We start from the raw sequence: 16,535 nt of genomic DNA, 5'->3' as shown, positions 1-16,535 counted from the left end.
ATCATGTATGGAGTCATTATTATCACTGTTTGATGAAGCAGGGACACTGTTGCGTTCTTGTTATTGGTGTTTTATTCAATTTGGGTGTTTTCGGGGAAAGCACTAGGTGAGAATTGCGTTGAAGTTTATTAGGTGAGTTTGCTTCTTACGACGGAAAAGTTTAGGATGCTTCTCGGAGCTTTGAAAAGCTATTGATCCATTAACTTCCTGATTGTTTGTCATAGGTTAATTTGAACTTATTAAATTGTAGCATTCAGAAGCCAGCAAGAACGTGACCAAAAAATAGTTGGTAGTCCCACTTTGCTGAGGCAGCTAAGGTGGAATCAGTGAAAAGCAAACGCTCGGTACAACTTTCGGAAGTGGTTTCGTTTGTTTTATTATTTGAATTTTGAAGCATTTGAAGCTAAATCTTGATATTTCCGCAACTCACTCAGCTGCAAAATCTTCCTCTAAGAGAACTAAAATAACGTATAGGAACTCTGAGAAACCGCTGTGTTTCTGAAAAATGTAGAACATGTCAACATTTAAATAAAAATCCCGTTACTTCCAGAACTACCTGCCTCTACGAGTCATTGATGTTTAGATGGTTTTGAGACTTTCAGGAACCTTCAGGAGTTGCAATTATTTTGAAAGTGCTTTTCTGGAGTGCTGAAAGTTTCCTGAGTGCCAGGAGTTTACCATCCTTTGAAAGCTAACGAAGCTTCTGGATTTGCCAGAGTTTTCATTCATTTTGAAGTTCTTGAAGCTCTCAAAGTACTAACATGCTTTTTCCGTCCAGCGCGCTCTTCTGAAGTTCCTGGAATTTCGATCGATTCTAGAATTCCGGAAGCACTCTGTCACTATCGCGAATACTTAGAGATTCAAATGCTCCCGAGGAACTAAAAATTCCAGTTACTGATGTTCTGATAGTTTCAAGAGCCTTTTTTAAATAGTTCGCTTATATGTAAGGCTCAATTGCGTTAGCTTTACGGAGCCGATAATTCATTGTTCATTGTTTGTAACAAGTGAATTCACTTATTTCTATGTTTAGTAGGAGTTAGGAGCCGAATGCTCGCGGCTTAGCCGAGGTTAGAGCGATACATTGTCAAAGGATAGGATCAGGGGAGAAGGCTCAAGAGTTGTTCATATTCCGAAACTCCAAAAGTTTTCGAAAATTTGATGAGTACCAGGAGTTTTATGTGAATTTAGAACTCTCTCGATATTCCCGGAGCTTCGAAAAAATTTGAAATTCTGATGACATCTGAAGTCATAGCAGAAATTTTGATCTGCTATAAAAAATAATCCCGAAGAAAAATCATTTCAGAATTTTATATTTTTTCCCCTAAATCAATGAACTTTTTGAAGTCCGAGATCTAAATTTTCTTTAAAGTTCTAAGATGTTTGTAATGAGCGATGATCTTAGATTTTTGATGATTTATCTTTGCACAGCATCTTGCAAAAATAACTAAGTTTAAGATCTCTAGGATTTCTCAATGTCTAAGTTCTAATTTCATTCGAATTTCCAGAATCTTTTATTTTAGTCTAGAATCATCCTTCATACACATAATCATAAAAATTTCTTTAGGTTCAAGATATATTTTCCGATATTCACTTTACAAAATTCGGCTTTTCGACAATTTAAGCAGTTCCACGCCAAATGACGAATTGGAAAAAAACTCGGCCTTCTACAATTTGCATGAAACATTGCATAATTGCATTTGCATGCTCATCAATCAATTTAAATCATTTGAATCAGTCAATTAATTTTCTCAGAAAAAACATTAATTATCTCTACATCTTTGTCTCAGACGTCATTTCGATCATAAGTGCTAGAATTTAATGAAAAAAAATTCAAAGACGCTATTTTTAAAATTTGAAACGATCCAAAATGGCCGAATTTTAGCAAAAGTGTGAATCATCGTGCTGCAACGTGTCATGCAAATCTGAGAACGGCGAGTTTCTCCGATTCGTCATTTGGCGTGGAATTGCTCTACTATGAAAACTTTCAAATCTCAGTAACTATCAGAGCTAGGGGACCTTTAAATCATTAACAACCCTCCGAACCCTTGGGAACTCTAAGAAACTCCCGCACTATGAGAGCATTCACAACCTCCACAACTACAATAATTGTATAATGAGAGAGAGAAGGATTAATAATTTCCATTTAATTCCACTTATTTGCTTATCCTTGACAGATGCGCGTATTTCGTCTACAATGTGCAGACTTCTTCAGTGTCTTGTACTAATACTCAAAATTCTGATATTTTGAGAGCTTTCAGAACTTCCACGACTATAAAAGTTGTATAAACTTTCAAACCTCTAGGAACATCATGAACTCTGGCAACGTTTAGAAAAGCAAGAAATTCCGATACTCAAACATGCAGCAACTCTTAGCTCTACTAAAACTTCTATAGCAACCCTTAGAATTCTTGAAATATTGTACTCTGCAACTATAATAACTATTAAGATGTTTGCCTAAAATGGCACGTGGCCTTTGCTCTAGACAACTGCGCACCGCACTTGCAGCGTCAAGTTCATTCGATCGACGTTTCTCTATACGCGATCGTTCATTTCAACAATCTAAGACCACGTGGAATTTCAAGAAAAGACGCGGTTGAGACAAATCAAAATTCCTCGCGGTGTTTCAAATTGACAGAATCCTACGATATAGAACTCCCAGAATAGCAATAGTTGTAAAGACATAACCCGGGAGCATCTGGAATCTTTGCCTACTGCAGAATTCTTGGAAACAACATGAAATTCTGATAGACTTAAAACTTTTAAAAATGGTACAACTTTATGACCAGTAAAACTTGAATGACAGCAATGCACTATCAGAAATCCTAGGATGCTTTGGAACTCACGAGAGCTTTAAAATATACCATTACTTTGAAAATATGTTGAGCTTTAGAACAACTGCAAGGACTTTCATAACTCTAGGAATATCTGGAACTATAGCAATCCTAAGAACTTCCGAAAACTTCAAGACCGATCAAAAGATCCAACATCTCTTCGATCTCCTGCAAACCAGAACTTATGAAAACTTCAAGGAATGTCGATACTGTTCGACTACAAGAATTGTGTAGCCTCGTGAACAATTTTTAACCGTAAGAACTCGCAGCGTTCCATGAACTTCTGGAACTTAGACAAACCATCAAAACTTCTGGGGACTCCACTGCCGCTCTTCGCATGTCCGTCCCATAGCGAAAATATGCAAGCCGAGAAAATCGCGTTTTAAGTTTGCTTCGTACCATTGCTTCTTATGTGATGGGACAACCAATGTGACTGTCTTTCCAAACTTTTTCAGAACAAAGTTGATGAGTTCATCCAGTTGACAAAAACGACTATGGGCCCGACATGCGAAGAACGGCAGTCCAGTAATCTGATAACTTTCAAAACTTCAACAGAATCTAGAACTTCCTAACGCCAAAAGCTCTGGGAACTCCACAAACTCCCAGAAATCTTCAAACATTCTTAGAATTCTTAAGTTGTCCGTAAATATGGAAACACTGGAAACTCTAGTAGTACCCAGGACTGTAGCATTTGGAGCTTGAAGAAATCTCTAATATCAAAAACTGAGGTTCCTCTTGAAGTTCCGTTAATGGCAAAGCTTCAGCAACTCCCGGAATTGAATAAAAAACCGCATCTCTTAAGCCCTAAGAGAATCCTTCGAAAAGATTTCAAATACTGTCATGATCTTACTGAATAAAATCTTAATAATATTTAAAAATTCGTTCTTCAATGGGTTACCTGAGAAACGATCTCACCAATTGTAATACGTTCTATTCTAAAGGCATAATAGGAAAATGGTTTTTCTAACATTATGGTGAAATGCTCCATAAACTTTGGAGGAAATGCTCCTTTATTGCATAGCTACTCAGATGTAGACGTATTGAAACGTCCCTGTTTTTTTCAGTCAGAGACGGACAAGTGTCTAGGATAAGCTACTGCTCCGAAAATTTTACAAGTTCTAAAATGGCCGGAAGAAATGTGAATCATTGCGCATAACAAACAGGCAAAGTTTCATGCAAATCGAAGAAGGTCGAGTTTTTTCGATTCGTCATTTGGCGTTGAACCAAGGGGTAAGTCACTCTGCCACTTTGTGTTAAACACAGCAAAAACACACTTCGACACACTTCAAACACCTCTTCCACCACATGAAAAGCTAATTTTTTCTTCAATTCTGGCACCACTGCCAATAATGTTTACGTTTGTTGATCAATGTTGTTTTTTTTTATTTCAAATGAGAGAGAAGCACGGCGGTCAGTTTGTTGGATTGCACCGGACATCGATGGGTAAACAGATTTTTGAAGAGACGCTTCTCAAGCAACATAATTCGGAGAAACGTCTAAGAATTGTCAATACACTTTTAATCCGAATTAAATAAAAAATCCAAGATGAAAGCAGGGGTGAAAGGCGCAATCCACACACTATTCGTGTTTCTTCAAAGACTCAATCCCTTCAAATAGAACAGCGAATTATTATCCGCCACCAGTGGTTGCTGCTGTTGCGGTGGTAATCAAAGTCGTTGATGTTTCTACCGGTGCCCAGGTATCAGAATTTAATTCCCTGGGTAGCTCTGTCCAGTGCTAATAAAAATCCTTTCTTCTACACTCAATTTAGCCGAAAATGAAGAAAACCTTAACAGATAGACCAACTACCTGCATGAATTTGAATTTTGATATAAACAAATTCCCTTGATCTAGGCAACCTCTGAGTATCAAAAATAACATTTGTTTTTCTTCATTCGTGGCTGGATTCTCATTATCGCCTCTGTTGTTGTAAATATTGATATTCGTCTTCATCTTGGTCGGGATGATATTGAGGATCAAATGCAAAATGATTATTTTCATTTTAAACAAATATAGCGCTGAAGAACGTGGTTTTTAGACATAAGTCGACGGCAAATTATTGCCTCAAGCTGAACTGATGATAATATCGATGATTTAGGCAGTGTGGTCGACAATATTCAAAATAATAATTTTGGATCACTTCTGATTTTGACAATTTTGGGTTTGATAATGGAGCACTGGTGAATATCAACAAACGCGTATTCGTTGATGTATAATAAACTCATTTGTTCATTTCGCTCGTTTCGTAACTACGAAGATGTTCAAAACAAACGCAATTCATCGACACTGAGTTGAAGCGATACTCCTTGCATGTGATGGTAAATGATAAAAACAGACACTGGCTCTGTCTATAATTTAATTCCCTGGGTAGCTGTTGTCTGGTCTGGTCTGGCTGTTTCTTAAGTTTCCTCGCACCCTAAGAGAAGAGGTGACAATACGGGGGCGAAAAAAAACCACTTTTCTGTCAAACGCGAACCACTTCCTGATTGGTCGATTTCATGTGCGTAAGATAGAGATAGAGATAGATAAAGATAGAGATAGAGATAGAAATAAAAGAGGAAGAAGCCAATTGTCACCTCTTCCTCTTAGCTCGCACCGGGAAACCGATTCCTCTACGAGGCACTGAAGATGTACAACTAGTCGATGATATTGGCTGTTGGTCCTTCTCCGGTTCCACGCCAAAAGCCGGTGCCGCAGACTGTATTAGCACAGCCCCGAATTCTCCTCGCATGTCATGTTTATTAATGTCGTTTTCGTTTTTGCGGTGTAGCACTCGTGTAGTGTAAGCAGAAATAAGCGCGAGTCTTTGACAGCTTAACATCATATTTATTTGAAACAAAGGAGCATCCTATATATACACCCTAAAATATTTCGTTGTACGGCAGTGTAGCACCGGTGTAGCTACACCGCAAAAACGAAAACGACATAAATAACATCAGCGAAGGAGTCACAGGATAGATCTGTCATTTTCAGCGCTATGGATGCTATGGGTGCCAGTAAGCATGATTTTTCGATTAATGTTTTGACAGGTCGATCAACATGTAGAAACCCTCCGACACCCAAAAAACACACAATAAACACAATCAGCACAGTCACAAGGTGGCAGAGTGACTTAAGAAGCTTCTTACACGATTGTTCAGAGCTACTCAAAATTTAGTCGAGTCGTCTGTTTTTCGCCAAAAGTGGATTTACTCAAAAATGTGGAGAATTTTCCGGGCCGTGGAAAACCAGGAAGAACTTCTTGAACGTGAAGAAAATCCATGAAAATTTTACTTAGACTAGGAGTATACTAATACACTGAGGAGTGGCAGATCCAAGATTTCTGTCTGGGGTTTGAAAAAAATCACGTAATTTAAAACAAAATATTGAAATACCAGTGACATTATTGGCATCAATTTCCTCTATTTTCACCAAATAGCTCCATAAAGGCTATTTTGATTTAGAGAGGAAACAGTTAAAAAAGTGTGCCAAATATACATTCTGTCCGGAAAAATTATAAATATAACATTTCCGGGAAATTAACCCTTAAAAAATTATCAATAAATTAAAAGAAATTTCTGATGGATGTTGATGGAAACATTATGGAGAGGTTGAAAAAAGCTTCCAGAGCCGTCAGAAAAAAACGTTCGGAGAAAGTTAGAAGAAGCTGACAGACTTCCGACATCCAAAAAGGAAGAAATTTCCGGTGCAAGTCGGAAGAAACTGTCAGAAAAAGTTTAGGGAAACTTCCAGAACTCGGAAGGAGTTTACAAAATATCAATAAGAAGAAACTTCCAAATGGAGTCAAGATAACCCGGAATTAACTTCCAGCTTCCAGGTGTAATTCGTAAAAATAACATTCCAATAAAGCTGGAATTTAATTTGGACTTATTAAATTGTAGCATTCAGAAGCCAGCAAGAGCGTGGCCAAAAAATATTTGGTAGTCTCGCTTTGTTGAGGCAGCTAAGGTGGAATCAGTGAAGAGCAAACAAACAAGCTTACGCAGAAATGTGAAAGAAAGTTGAGGTAAGCATTCCAAGAAAACTAGAATAAATTTCCAGGAGTGGCCTTAAGATTATTTAAGGTAAATATAGATAATAAACTATCAGGATACGTTAGAAAAATCGTCCGGAGAAAGTTAAAATAAAAACTTCGGAGGGATGTCTAAAGAATTTTTCTAAGGAAATTAGAAGAAACTCCAGAAGAAAGTCAGAAGAAACCGGGGAAAACAATTCTGGAGAAGTCGGATTACCCTTCCTGGAGTAGATTGATTGTACATCTGGAACAAGTTGACCTCCGGAGAAGTCAGACGAAACTTTTGGGGTAAATTCAATAGGTCTCCCAGAGTCAAACAAAATATTAAAATAAAATTGTTAAATTTATTTAGTGCTTTTTGGAATCCCGTTGTACAGATGTTCATAATGGATTTTAGTTTGGCTAAAATCATCCCATGTGGTGCTTGTTATAATGAACTAAATACTAAAAATTGTAATTCCAAAATCTCCGCGATTGAAAAGAAAACTCTTTTCCCTGCATTTTGATACTTCTACCAGTGATGGCATAATCATTTACAAATTGATATTTTTCCGAGCGAATTGCGATATTGCGAGACTATTCGCAACGTGTAAAGTTGAATCAACGCAAAAATGATTCCGTTGCAGCTCGTTTTCTTAGAAAGAGAAGGTATAATAATGCTTTCTCTTTTATCTCTTCGCCGATGGCAGACACGAGCGACTGCTGCCAGCCGTTGCGGAAGTTTCGGATGCGTTCGGGTGTAAAGCAAAAATAATTAAACTCAATCTCACCACAGTTTGGTGAGATTTGCAGCTGGTGAATTTTGTTAGGAATATCAGAGCTGCAATATCACAGCTTGCAGTTGCAATATCAATTGCAGTGGCTTGCTTGTTGATTTTTGTCTACGTAAATCAAGTGTGATTCTAATCTTTGGTGAGATTTGATTTTTTTTATTTTCCCAACACTGACTTATACACAATTAAACGAAAAGTGATTCATAGCAAAAATCGCCAAAACCAATTCCATATTGCGTATTAAATGTTTACAATTTGACCAACATTTTGTATAAAAAGACAATTTCGTATTTACCTCAAGGCACCAGTGACACTGAGTGTAACCTTTATTGATTTTCCTCATATTCGAGAAGTTTTTCCAGGAAAAGCCCGGAAAATTCAACTAATATTAGAGTAAATCCACTATTGACGAAACTGAGTTGACGAAACTGAGTTGACTCGACTCAACTTTGAGCGGCCTGATCGAATGATCGAGAGGATTCTAAAAGAAGAAGCTTCTTAAGAAGATTCCAAAAGAAGTATAACACGGGCAGAACAATAAATCTGAGTAGCTACGCAGTAAATGAGCATTTTTCCTAGGTTTATGGAACATTTCAACGTTTGCGTTTGCGTTTCTAAAGCTGCCTATAAATAATTCAACCAGTGAAAACTGTCTTCTATAAGAATGTATTAATTCATGATTTGTCACATTTTGATTTGCATTTTCTTAACAACCTCTAGTAAGAAATCTCAATTGCTACATGCCAGATACTGTGTTACCTAACTTATAACGAATATATACGAGTACCCCGAATACAACGTATAGTTCGTCTAATTTTACATTGCAAATGCTATGCAAAATTAGACGAGTCATACGTTGTATTCAGGGTACTCGTATACAACGTATATTCGTTATAATTCAGGTAACACAGAAGGTTCTACACAAGAGCTTTCCAAAAAATGTTTGGATATCTTAAAATCATTCACTTTAAAATACGAATTAATTCGAACTTCTCGATTGGGGCACATGCTGGAAAAAGCAACAGCGCTTTGAACTTTTGAGATGAGTAAAACCATCCAGAACTTCCTGTTATATACTTTCACTAACAGACAAGCACAACACATCTTTCGTTACGTATCTCTGTTCTATACCTACCTACTATATTATCCACAGCTACACGTGTACATATCAACCCATCACTATTCCAGCTCAATGTTTATAAAACGAAAATCATACACGCACATTTTGCACTGAGCTTCCATGGAAAATGGCACATTGTAACAAGAAAATCTAGCACAATTGTCACATATGCCATTGACCTGAATGTCACCGGAACGAACGGGTTGGACATTTTATTGGTATGATGTATTACAGCTGGACGTAAAATTTATAAGCCACCCAGACCAAGTCGATGGTCCATAAACGAACAAAAGTCGAGAGTCGATCGTCGAAGAAGCACCAAAGATGACACGGGAAGCACATTACATGTATGATGTGAATCAGTTTTTTTTTTTTTTTTTTTTTAACTCTTTATTTGTTCCAAATTCAAAATAAATTACATTTCATTTTTAACCTAGGTGCTCCAGTTACTGCAGTAACGTACCAGCCTTAATTGTTATGATATATATCTAAGTGTTTTTACATTGTTCATGTCTTGGCAATTCAGTATTTTAAACAGGTTTTTTAACCTGCATGTCAGTATAACAATTGATATCTTAAAACTAAAAACTAAAACTAAATCTTATCTAAGTATAAAGGGAATTAATCGTTGCAATTGAGGATTGCAACGATTTTTGCCTGAAATTATTCATTATTTTGTTGGACATTTGTGCTAAAGTCTCAACATTCGAAATTCTATGTACTTCGGTTGTACTGTACCAGGGAGGCAACTTCAAAATCATTTTCAGAATTTTGTTCTGAATCCTTTGAAGTGCTTTTTTCCTGGTAGTGCAGCAACTAGACCATATTGGTACAGCGTAAAGCATGGCCGGTCTAAAAACTTGTTTAAATATTAGAAGTTTATTCGTCAGGCAAAGTTTGGATTTCCTGTTTATAAGAGGATACAAACATTTTATATATTTGTTACATTTGGCTTGAATGCCCTCAATGTGATCTTTAAAAGTTAATTTTTGGTCAAGTATTAATCCAAGATATTTCACTTGGTTTGACCAGGAAATTGGAACTCCGTTCATAGTGACTATGTGACTACTACTAGGTTTCAAAAACGAAGCTCTAGGCTTATGTGGAAATATTATAAGTTGAGTTTTGGAAGCGTTGGGAGAAATCTTCCATTTTTGTAAATAAGAAGAGAAAATATCTAAACTTTTCTGCAGTCTGCTGCAAATAACACGAAGACTTCTTCCTTTAGCGGAAATGCCTGTGTCATCAGCGAACAAAGATTTGTGGCAACCCTGAGGCAAATCAGGGAGGTCCGAAGTGAAAATGTTATACAATATAGGCCCAAGAATGCTACCCTGAGGAACTCCTGCCCTAACAGGTAGTCGATTAGATTTGGAATTTTGATAATTTATTTGAAGAGTTCTGTCAGTTAAATAATTTTGAACTAATTTCATAATATAAAGTGGAAAATTAAACGTTTTCAATTTAGCAATCAAACCTTCATGCCAAACACTGTCGAATGCTTTTTCTATGTCTAGAAGAGCAACTCCAGTTGAGTGGCCTTCAGATTTGTTTGAACGAATTAAATTGTTAACTCTTAAGAGTTGATGAGTAGTTGAATGCCCATGGCGAAATCCAAACTGCTCATCTGCAAAAATTGAGTTCGTATTGATGTGAAGCATCATTCTATTCAAAATTATCTTTTCAAAAAGTTTACTTATTGAAGAAAGCAAACTTATTGGACGGTAGCTAGAAGCTTCAGCTGGATTTTTATCCGGCTTCAAAATTGGAACAACTTTTGCATTTTTCCATTTATCAGGAAAGTATGCCAAATGGAAACATCTGTTAAATAATTTTACCAAGAAAGACAAGGTACTCTCTGGGAGTTTTTTGATGAGGATATAGAAAATTCCATCATCACCTGGAGCTTTCATATTTTGAAAATTTTTAGTTATAGACCTTACTTCGTCCAAATCAGTCCCCCAGGAATCATCAAAAATATTTTCGCGAGAGAAAATATTCAGAAAATCCCGAGCAACCTGATTCTCAATAGGACTAGTAAGACCCAAACTGAAATTATGGGAACTCTCGAATTGCTTAGCAAGTTTCTGAGCTTTTTCCAAATTTGTGATCAAAATTTTACCACCTTCTTTAAGCGCTGGAATAGGCTTTTGAGGTTTTTTCAAAATTTTTGTGAGTTTCCAAAAGGGTTTGGAACTCGGGTCTAATTTAGAAATATTATTTTCAAAAGTTTTGTTCCTCAGGGCAGAGAATCGCTTTTTAATTTGTTTTTGCAAATCCCGCCAGATAACTTTCATGGCAGGATCGCGTGTTCTTTGATATTGTCTCCTACGGACATTTTTAAGACGGATCAAGAGCTGAAGATCATCGTCTATTATAATTGAATCGAATTTAACCTCGCATTTTGGTACTGAGGCAGCTCTTGCTTCAACTATAGAAGTAGTCAGAGATTCAAGAGCATAATTAATTTCATCTTTGGTTTGCAAAGGAATGTTTGGATCGAAGTTATATTCCATAAATGTTCGATACTGCTCCCAATCAGCTCTATGGTAATTGAAAGTAGAGCTGTTGGGATTACAAATTATTTCTTGGGATATTTCAAAAGTTACTGGAAGGTGATCAGAACCGAAGTCAGCATGGGTAACCAATTGGCTACAAAGTTGACATGAATCAGTTAAGACCAAATCAATAGTGGAGGGATTTCTTGCAGAAGAAAAGCATGTTGGGCTGTTTGGATATTGAATAGTGTAATAACCTGAAGAACAATCATCAAACAGAATATTACCATTGGAATTGCTTTGAGCATTATTCCATGAGCGGTGTTTTGCATTAAAATCACCAATAATGAAGAATTTAGACCTATGACGGGTAAGTTTCTGGAGGTCACCCTTGAGAAAATTCTTTTGCTGGCCTACGCATTGGAATGGCAAATAGGCAGCTATAAACGTAAGTTGTCCAAATTTAGTTTCAACAGAAACCCCCAAAGTTTCAAAAACTTTGGTTTCAAATGAAGAAAGAATTTTATGTTTGATTCGTCTATGAATAATGATGGCAACGCCACCACAGGGTCCATCAAGACGATCATTTCTATAAATCAAGTAGTTTGCGTCCTTCTTAACCTTATGGGCAGGTTTAAGGAACGTTTCAGTTATAACGGCAATATGCACGTTATGAACTCTTAAAAAGTTAAATAGCTCGTCTTCATTATCTTTAAGAGATCGAGCATTCCAATTTACAATATTTAATGCTTTAAAATCCATTACTGAATTTTAAAGTCATGACAATATTATTTGCAAATTTTACTCCAGTTTGAATAGCATCAAACATGGAGTTAGATTTAAGCATATCAGAAATCATGTCAATTAATGAATTCTGTAAAAATTCCATTTTGGGGGCAGTAATGCTTCCTAAGTCAAAATTGTCAAAATTTCCATTAGAACGTTGGTTAGTATTTTGATTTCTACCCGCTGCAATAGCAGCATAGGTAGCTCCATTAACTCGCTGAACATTGTTAGCAGCGAGGGGAGTAGGTACAGATGAAACATTTGAAGCAGGGGAGATATTTGTACCTACGGGTACGAATGTAGAATTTGTTCCTCGCTGACCGTTGTTAACAGCAGAGGAATTTGTACCTGGTCGGAAACGTGGAGCGTTTCCTACCTGACGGTTAGAACGAGATTGTAGGATCGCTTTGCGAGTCTTACATTCCCAAAAATTGGATTTGTGGTTTTCACCACAATTTGAACATTTAAATTTCTTAGGATCTTCCTTCACAGGACAGTCATCCTTTGCGTGAGAGGAATCACCACAATTCATGCATTTAGCTGGCATGTAGCAATTTTTAGTTCCGTGACCCCATCCCTGGCACTTACGGCACTGGGTGAGGTTTTGGAAATTTCCTCCAGTCTTCCTGAAGTGTTCCCACTTCACTCGGACATGGAGCATAAGGCTAGCTTTTTCTAAGGCCTTAAGGTTGTTTAGTTCACTAGACTTGAAGTGAACTAAATAAAAATCATTAGAAATCCCGTTGCGCGAATCGCCAGGACGGGATTTCATTTTCATTTTGATTACTTGGAGTGGCACAACTCCAAGTAATTTTGCCAGTTCATCTTTGATCTGATCCAGGGATTCACCACTGGGCAGTCCTTTCATGACAACCTTGAACACACGTTCAGTTTTGGTGTCGTAAGTAAAAAATTTGTGCTTCTTCTCAGTAAGATACTTGAGAAGACATTTAAATCCGTCCAAGGTTTCAGCCAATACACGGCATTCACCCCGACGTCCAATTTGTAGTGAAAACTTAACTTTCACGAAATTCAAAAGTTCCATGCGAAGAGCATGGAAATCGGTAGTGGTTATCACAATAGGGGGAATCTTTTCCTTCTTGGCATTAAGCCGGGAAAGTTTACTAGAATTTTTCTTGGATGATGGATCATTCTCATCATCCGTGAGCAAATCAAATTGATTACTCAAATTAATTTCATTAGAAGGGGGGTCAAGAGTTTGCCCCTTTCTTTTGCGTTTAGGCGCCATGGCGGCAGTAATTTTTTATCCAAATCGACTTCCAAGCAGATTACTATAAGAATCTGAAGGATCGAAGAGGAATTTTCCAAATCGATATCCAAGAAGGATTACCTCGGGTAGGGTCCAAACAAGGATCGAAGAGGAATAAGAGTTGAACAAGGTAGAAAATTTTTACAGGTTGAGCACTGAAAAGTGCTGTTAAAATTTGTTGTAGCTTTAGGTAGTAGTAACACTTCCTTCAGCAAAAAGCAAATAGATCCGCACGGCAAGAGAGCACGATGCGGACTGATGTGAATCAGTAGTGCTTTACTGTGTACGAGCCAGCCTCCACCGTACTACTGCCTCACTGCTCCTCTGCCACAGTTAAGAGTGACCTTTGCTCTGGGCTTTTGCAATGTGCCACATATCGTACGTGTAATGCTTTCTAGGCTTTCATTTTTGATGACAAAGGGGTTTTCTGGTTCATAAATTTCATGTCGATCGATTAATGTTTGGTTTCGTTTACTTAAATTTCGTTGCGTTTTGGAATTTTAGTTCTCATACAAACAGGACATTGAAACAAAAAAGGTTAAGAGTCGAACTGAAACTAACATACTGCAAATTGTCGTTCTCTTTCTCTCTCTTTATGTACATTTTTCCTTCTCTCAATTAAATCGAAACACACGCCGCTGAACGTCACAAACTTACATAACTAACAACCACTCAATGTTCGTTGTGCCGCTAACAAACTTTGTTCGCATATATTTGTAAAACACCTCAAACACACATGTACTTCTGTGAAATTTGCGCGCTCATCCGTCGAAAAACAGGTGGTCAGTCCGGACTTGCCACCGCAGCAGTCACTGGCAGGAACTCGGTTCACCATCGGAGACTTTGATGTAAGTTAAGCCACATTGCAGTATAACGCTAGAATTCACATACCATCTCAATCAAACAAGACATCAGCCAACATATCTCATACCGCTCTAACTACTTGTGCTTGCTCTCACCCGCCTAACGGGAAATTCGATCGGCTATGTCTCATCTCATGTTCATCAATAATTGATTCGTCATCTGCAAAAGAAAATGAGATAAATTTTGCTCTCAGAACAACAAAGTTAACTTTTTAATCAGGATCCATTTTCCGGAAAATCTCACTTTCTTTTCGTTCTGCTCAGATTTCTACCAGCTAAATCCAGTACTAATTGACATTCTCGTCTCACTTTCATCCCCTCGTCCCTCGATGTTCCCTTTTCTAGATACGATCATAAACTTTTTCCTAATCAGGCTTTCCAATAATTGTACGTTAAATTAAGCAACCCCGAGAAATCAGACACCCCCTTCTTCCCAACCAATCTCTAGAACACCACCATCCACCAATAGACGATGTAGAGATACGTCGTAGTAGCGTAGCAAAGCTCCCACACTGATCGTGATCATCATCTGAATGTGTATGTAGAAAAAAAAAACCGAAAGTCAAAACTCAGCGCCGCCATCAGATAACCAAAATTTGTTCATCAAAATCATTCCACCTACCACAATAAATAAAAACAGTCAGTGTGCGTACCATCCGCATGTGTGAGACAAGATCAAGCTGGAACATGGCTTATTACCGTTACTTATTTGAAAGTTATAGACCAGAACCGATGACAACAGAAGCGTCGTCGTGGTGAGCAACAAGGTGAGCAAAACTTCAACGACGCCAGCGCCGACGACGCCCTCGAGTATGACGATAACGGCGGCTACCACCAGAATGACAACGACGACGTCAGCTCTGAAACCGATCCTTGCTACCACCGGCAGCAATCGAATCAACGTCATTAAACAGTAAAAACATAAACAACAACAACAACAACACAAACAAAAGCAAAAATCGAACAACAAAGTTTGTTAAAGCAGAACAAAACAAAAACAGCAAACTCAAATTTTGCACAAAATCGAAACTGGTTAACGTAACAAATCAACAATTAAACAAAAAAGGAACACGAACAAAATGCTAACAACAGTCACACATGCATACACACACACAATTCAAAATTACAAAGTACACCAATAGATGTTTTTCCCCGAAATGAGACCAAAAGTTGCTAAAGAATGGACCTCCAACAACAGCAGAAAGAAGCAGCATTTTTTTAGCAACCACATTTCACCCCACTAAAAACCGAGGATTCCGATGTTAAACACACTAGTGGCTCTAAGTTCAAGGAAGATAACGATTTTTCTGACAATACGGTAATTACCCTGCCTCTGCTAACTGCACTGAAACATATATAATAGAAGTTGCTATATGTATGTGCGAAACACGCCTTCGTTGTGCTTTTCTTTACTGTTCATATTGTGGTTTTATGTTTCTTATTGTTCAATGCATGTTCACAAAAGTTTCATTGAATTATGGTATACTGTCCAACGCTTCTCATTCACAGTCTACAAAATTGTTTTGCATGACGACATCGCATAAACGTTCGTTCCTTTATCGATTACCGTATTTATAATACTAGAATGGAAGCTGCTTGAATCACATCAAACCTAAGCGAACACCATTTGTGACAATTAATGTTTTCTAAGCGTTGACTACCTGTACCAAATGTGGAACAGTGACCTCGTATCCAGAAAGTCAAAGGACTTCATCAATTTGAGGGTAAAACGAGCGGTAGTGGTAATCTATAGGGGCTCTGACAATGCTGTATCAACGTCAGCGTTTGCGTCAAATTTAAACTCAATAAAATTTGATGGACTGACGCGATGTGAAATCGCCAACGAGAGATGTCGGTTTAAAAGCAACTTGACATGCGTTACACCTGTCAATAGACGGACGAACCACATCGTCAACGCTAACGCTGACGCAGTATTGTGGGAGCCCCTTAACTCAAATGTGATATCAGTTTACTCAGTTTTTCTTAAACCACGGTTACTCATTGAATGAGTAAAAATCTACTCGAATTTGACTAAGTACATTTACTCAAATTCGAGCAGATTTTTTGCTCAGTCTATGAATACCGTAGTGTTATCATATTTTAGCAGATTCTACGAACGTGTGCAAACTTTGCCACGTGGTTAAAGTTGCGCTTGTAGTATGTTTCCAGTGATTGAGGGAACTAAATGCATAATATGCTGAACCTGTTCATACCGCTATTTCGTTTGTAAAATGTTACCCTTTAACGTTTTGCAGGTTATTCGGAATCAAACAATGATGGAACTCCTGAACATGTTTTTCTGCGATCTGACCAAGGTGATGGTCCAATCAAATCTTTTAATCACAGCTCATCAAATTTGGAGCCCTGGAACTGTTTTAT

At 37.6% G+C, this 16,535-nt stretch overlaps 1 protein-coding gene across 13 annotated transcripts in view; it reads left to right on the top strand.

Moving 5' to 3' along the window:
• Positions 1-16,535, top strand: part of LOC135714435 (sodium-dependent neutral amino acid transporter B(0)AT3) — a 128,737-nt gene that overhangs the window by 95,463 nt on the left and 16,739 nt on the right. For 10 of the 13 annotated variants that reach the window (XR_010518823.1, XR_010518824.1, XR_010518827.1 and 7 more), the window contains exons 11-12: positions 14,073-14,141; positions 14,879-15,474. The exons of 1 other annotated variant lie outside the window; for it this stretch is intronic. Coding sequence is in view for 2 of the 12 variants with exons in the window: in XM_065237811.1 (XP_065093883.1) it covers positions 14,073-14,141; positions 14,502-14,513 (81 nt within the window). In the remaining 10 variants the exon portion in view is untranslated. Of the gene's footprint in view, positions 1-14,072; positions 14,142-14,501; positions 15,475-16,535 lie in introns of those variants that run through there. 2 more of the 13 variants (XM_065237812.1, XM_065237811.1) reach the window with 2 other exon arrangements.

This window comes from Ochlerotatus camptorhynchus, unplaced genomic scaffold (assembly GCF_037179485.1).
Source record: "Ochlerotatus camptorhynchus isolate MF236.1 unplaced genomic scaffold, CSIRO-AGI_Acam_v1.1 ptg000646l, whole genome shotgun sequence".
NCBI lineage: Eukaryota > Metazoa > Arthropoda > Insecta > Diptera > Culicidae > Ochlerotatus > Ochlerotatus camptorhynchus.
Note: the sequence above shows the minus strand (reverse complement) of the source record. Positions and strands in the feature narration are given on the sequence as shown.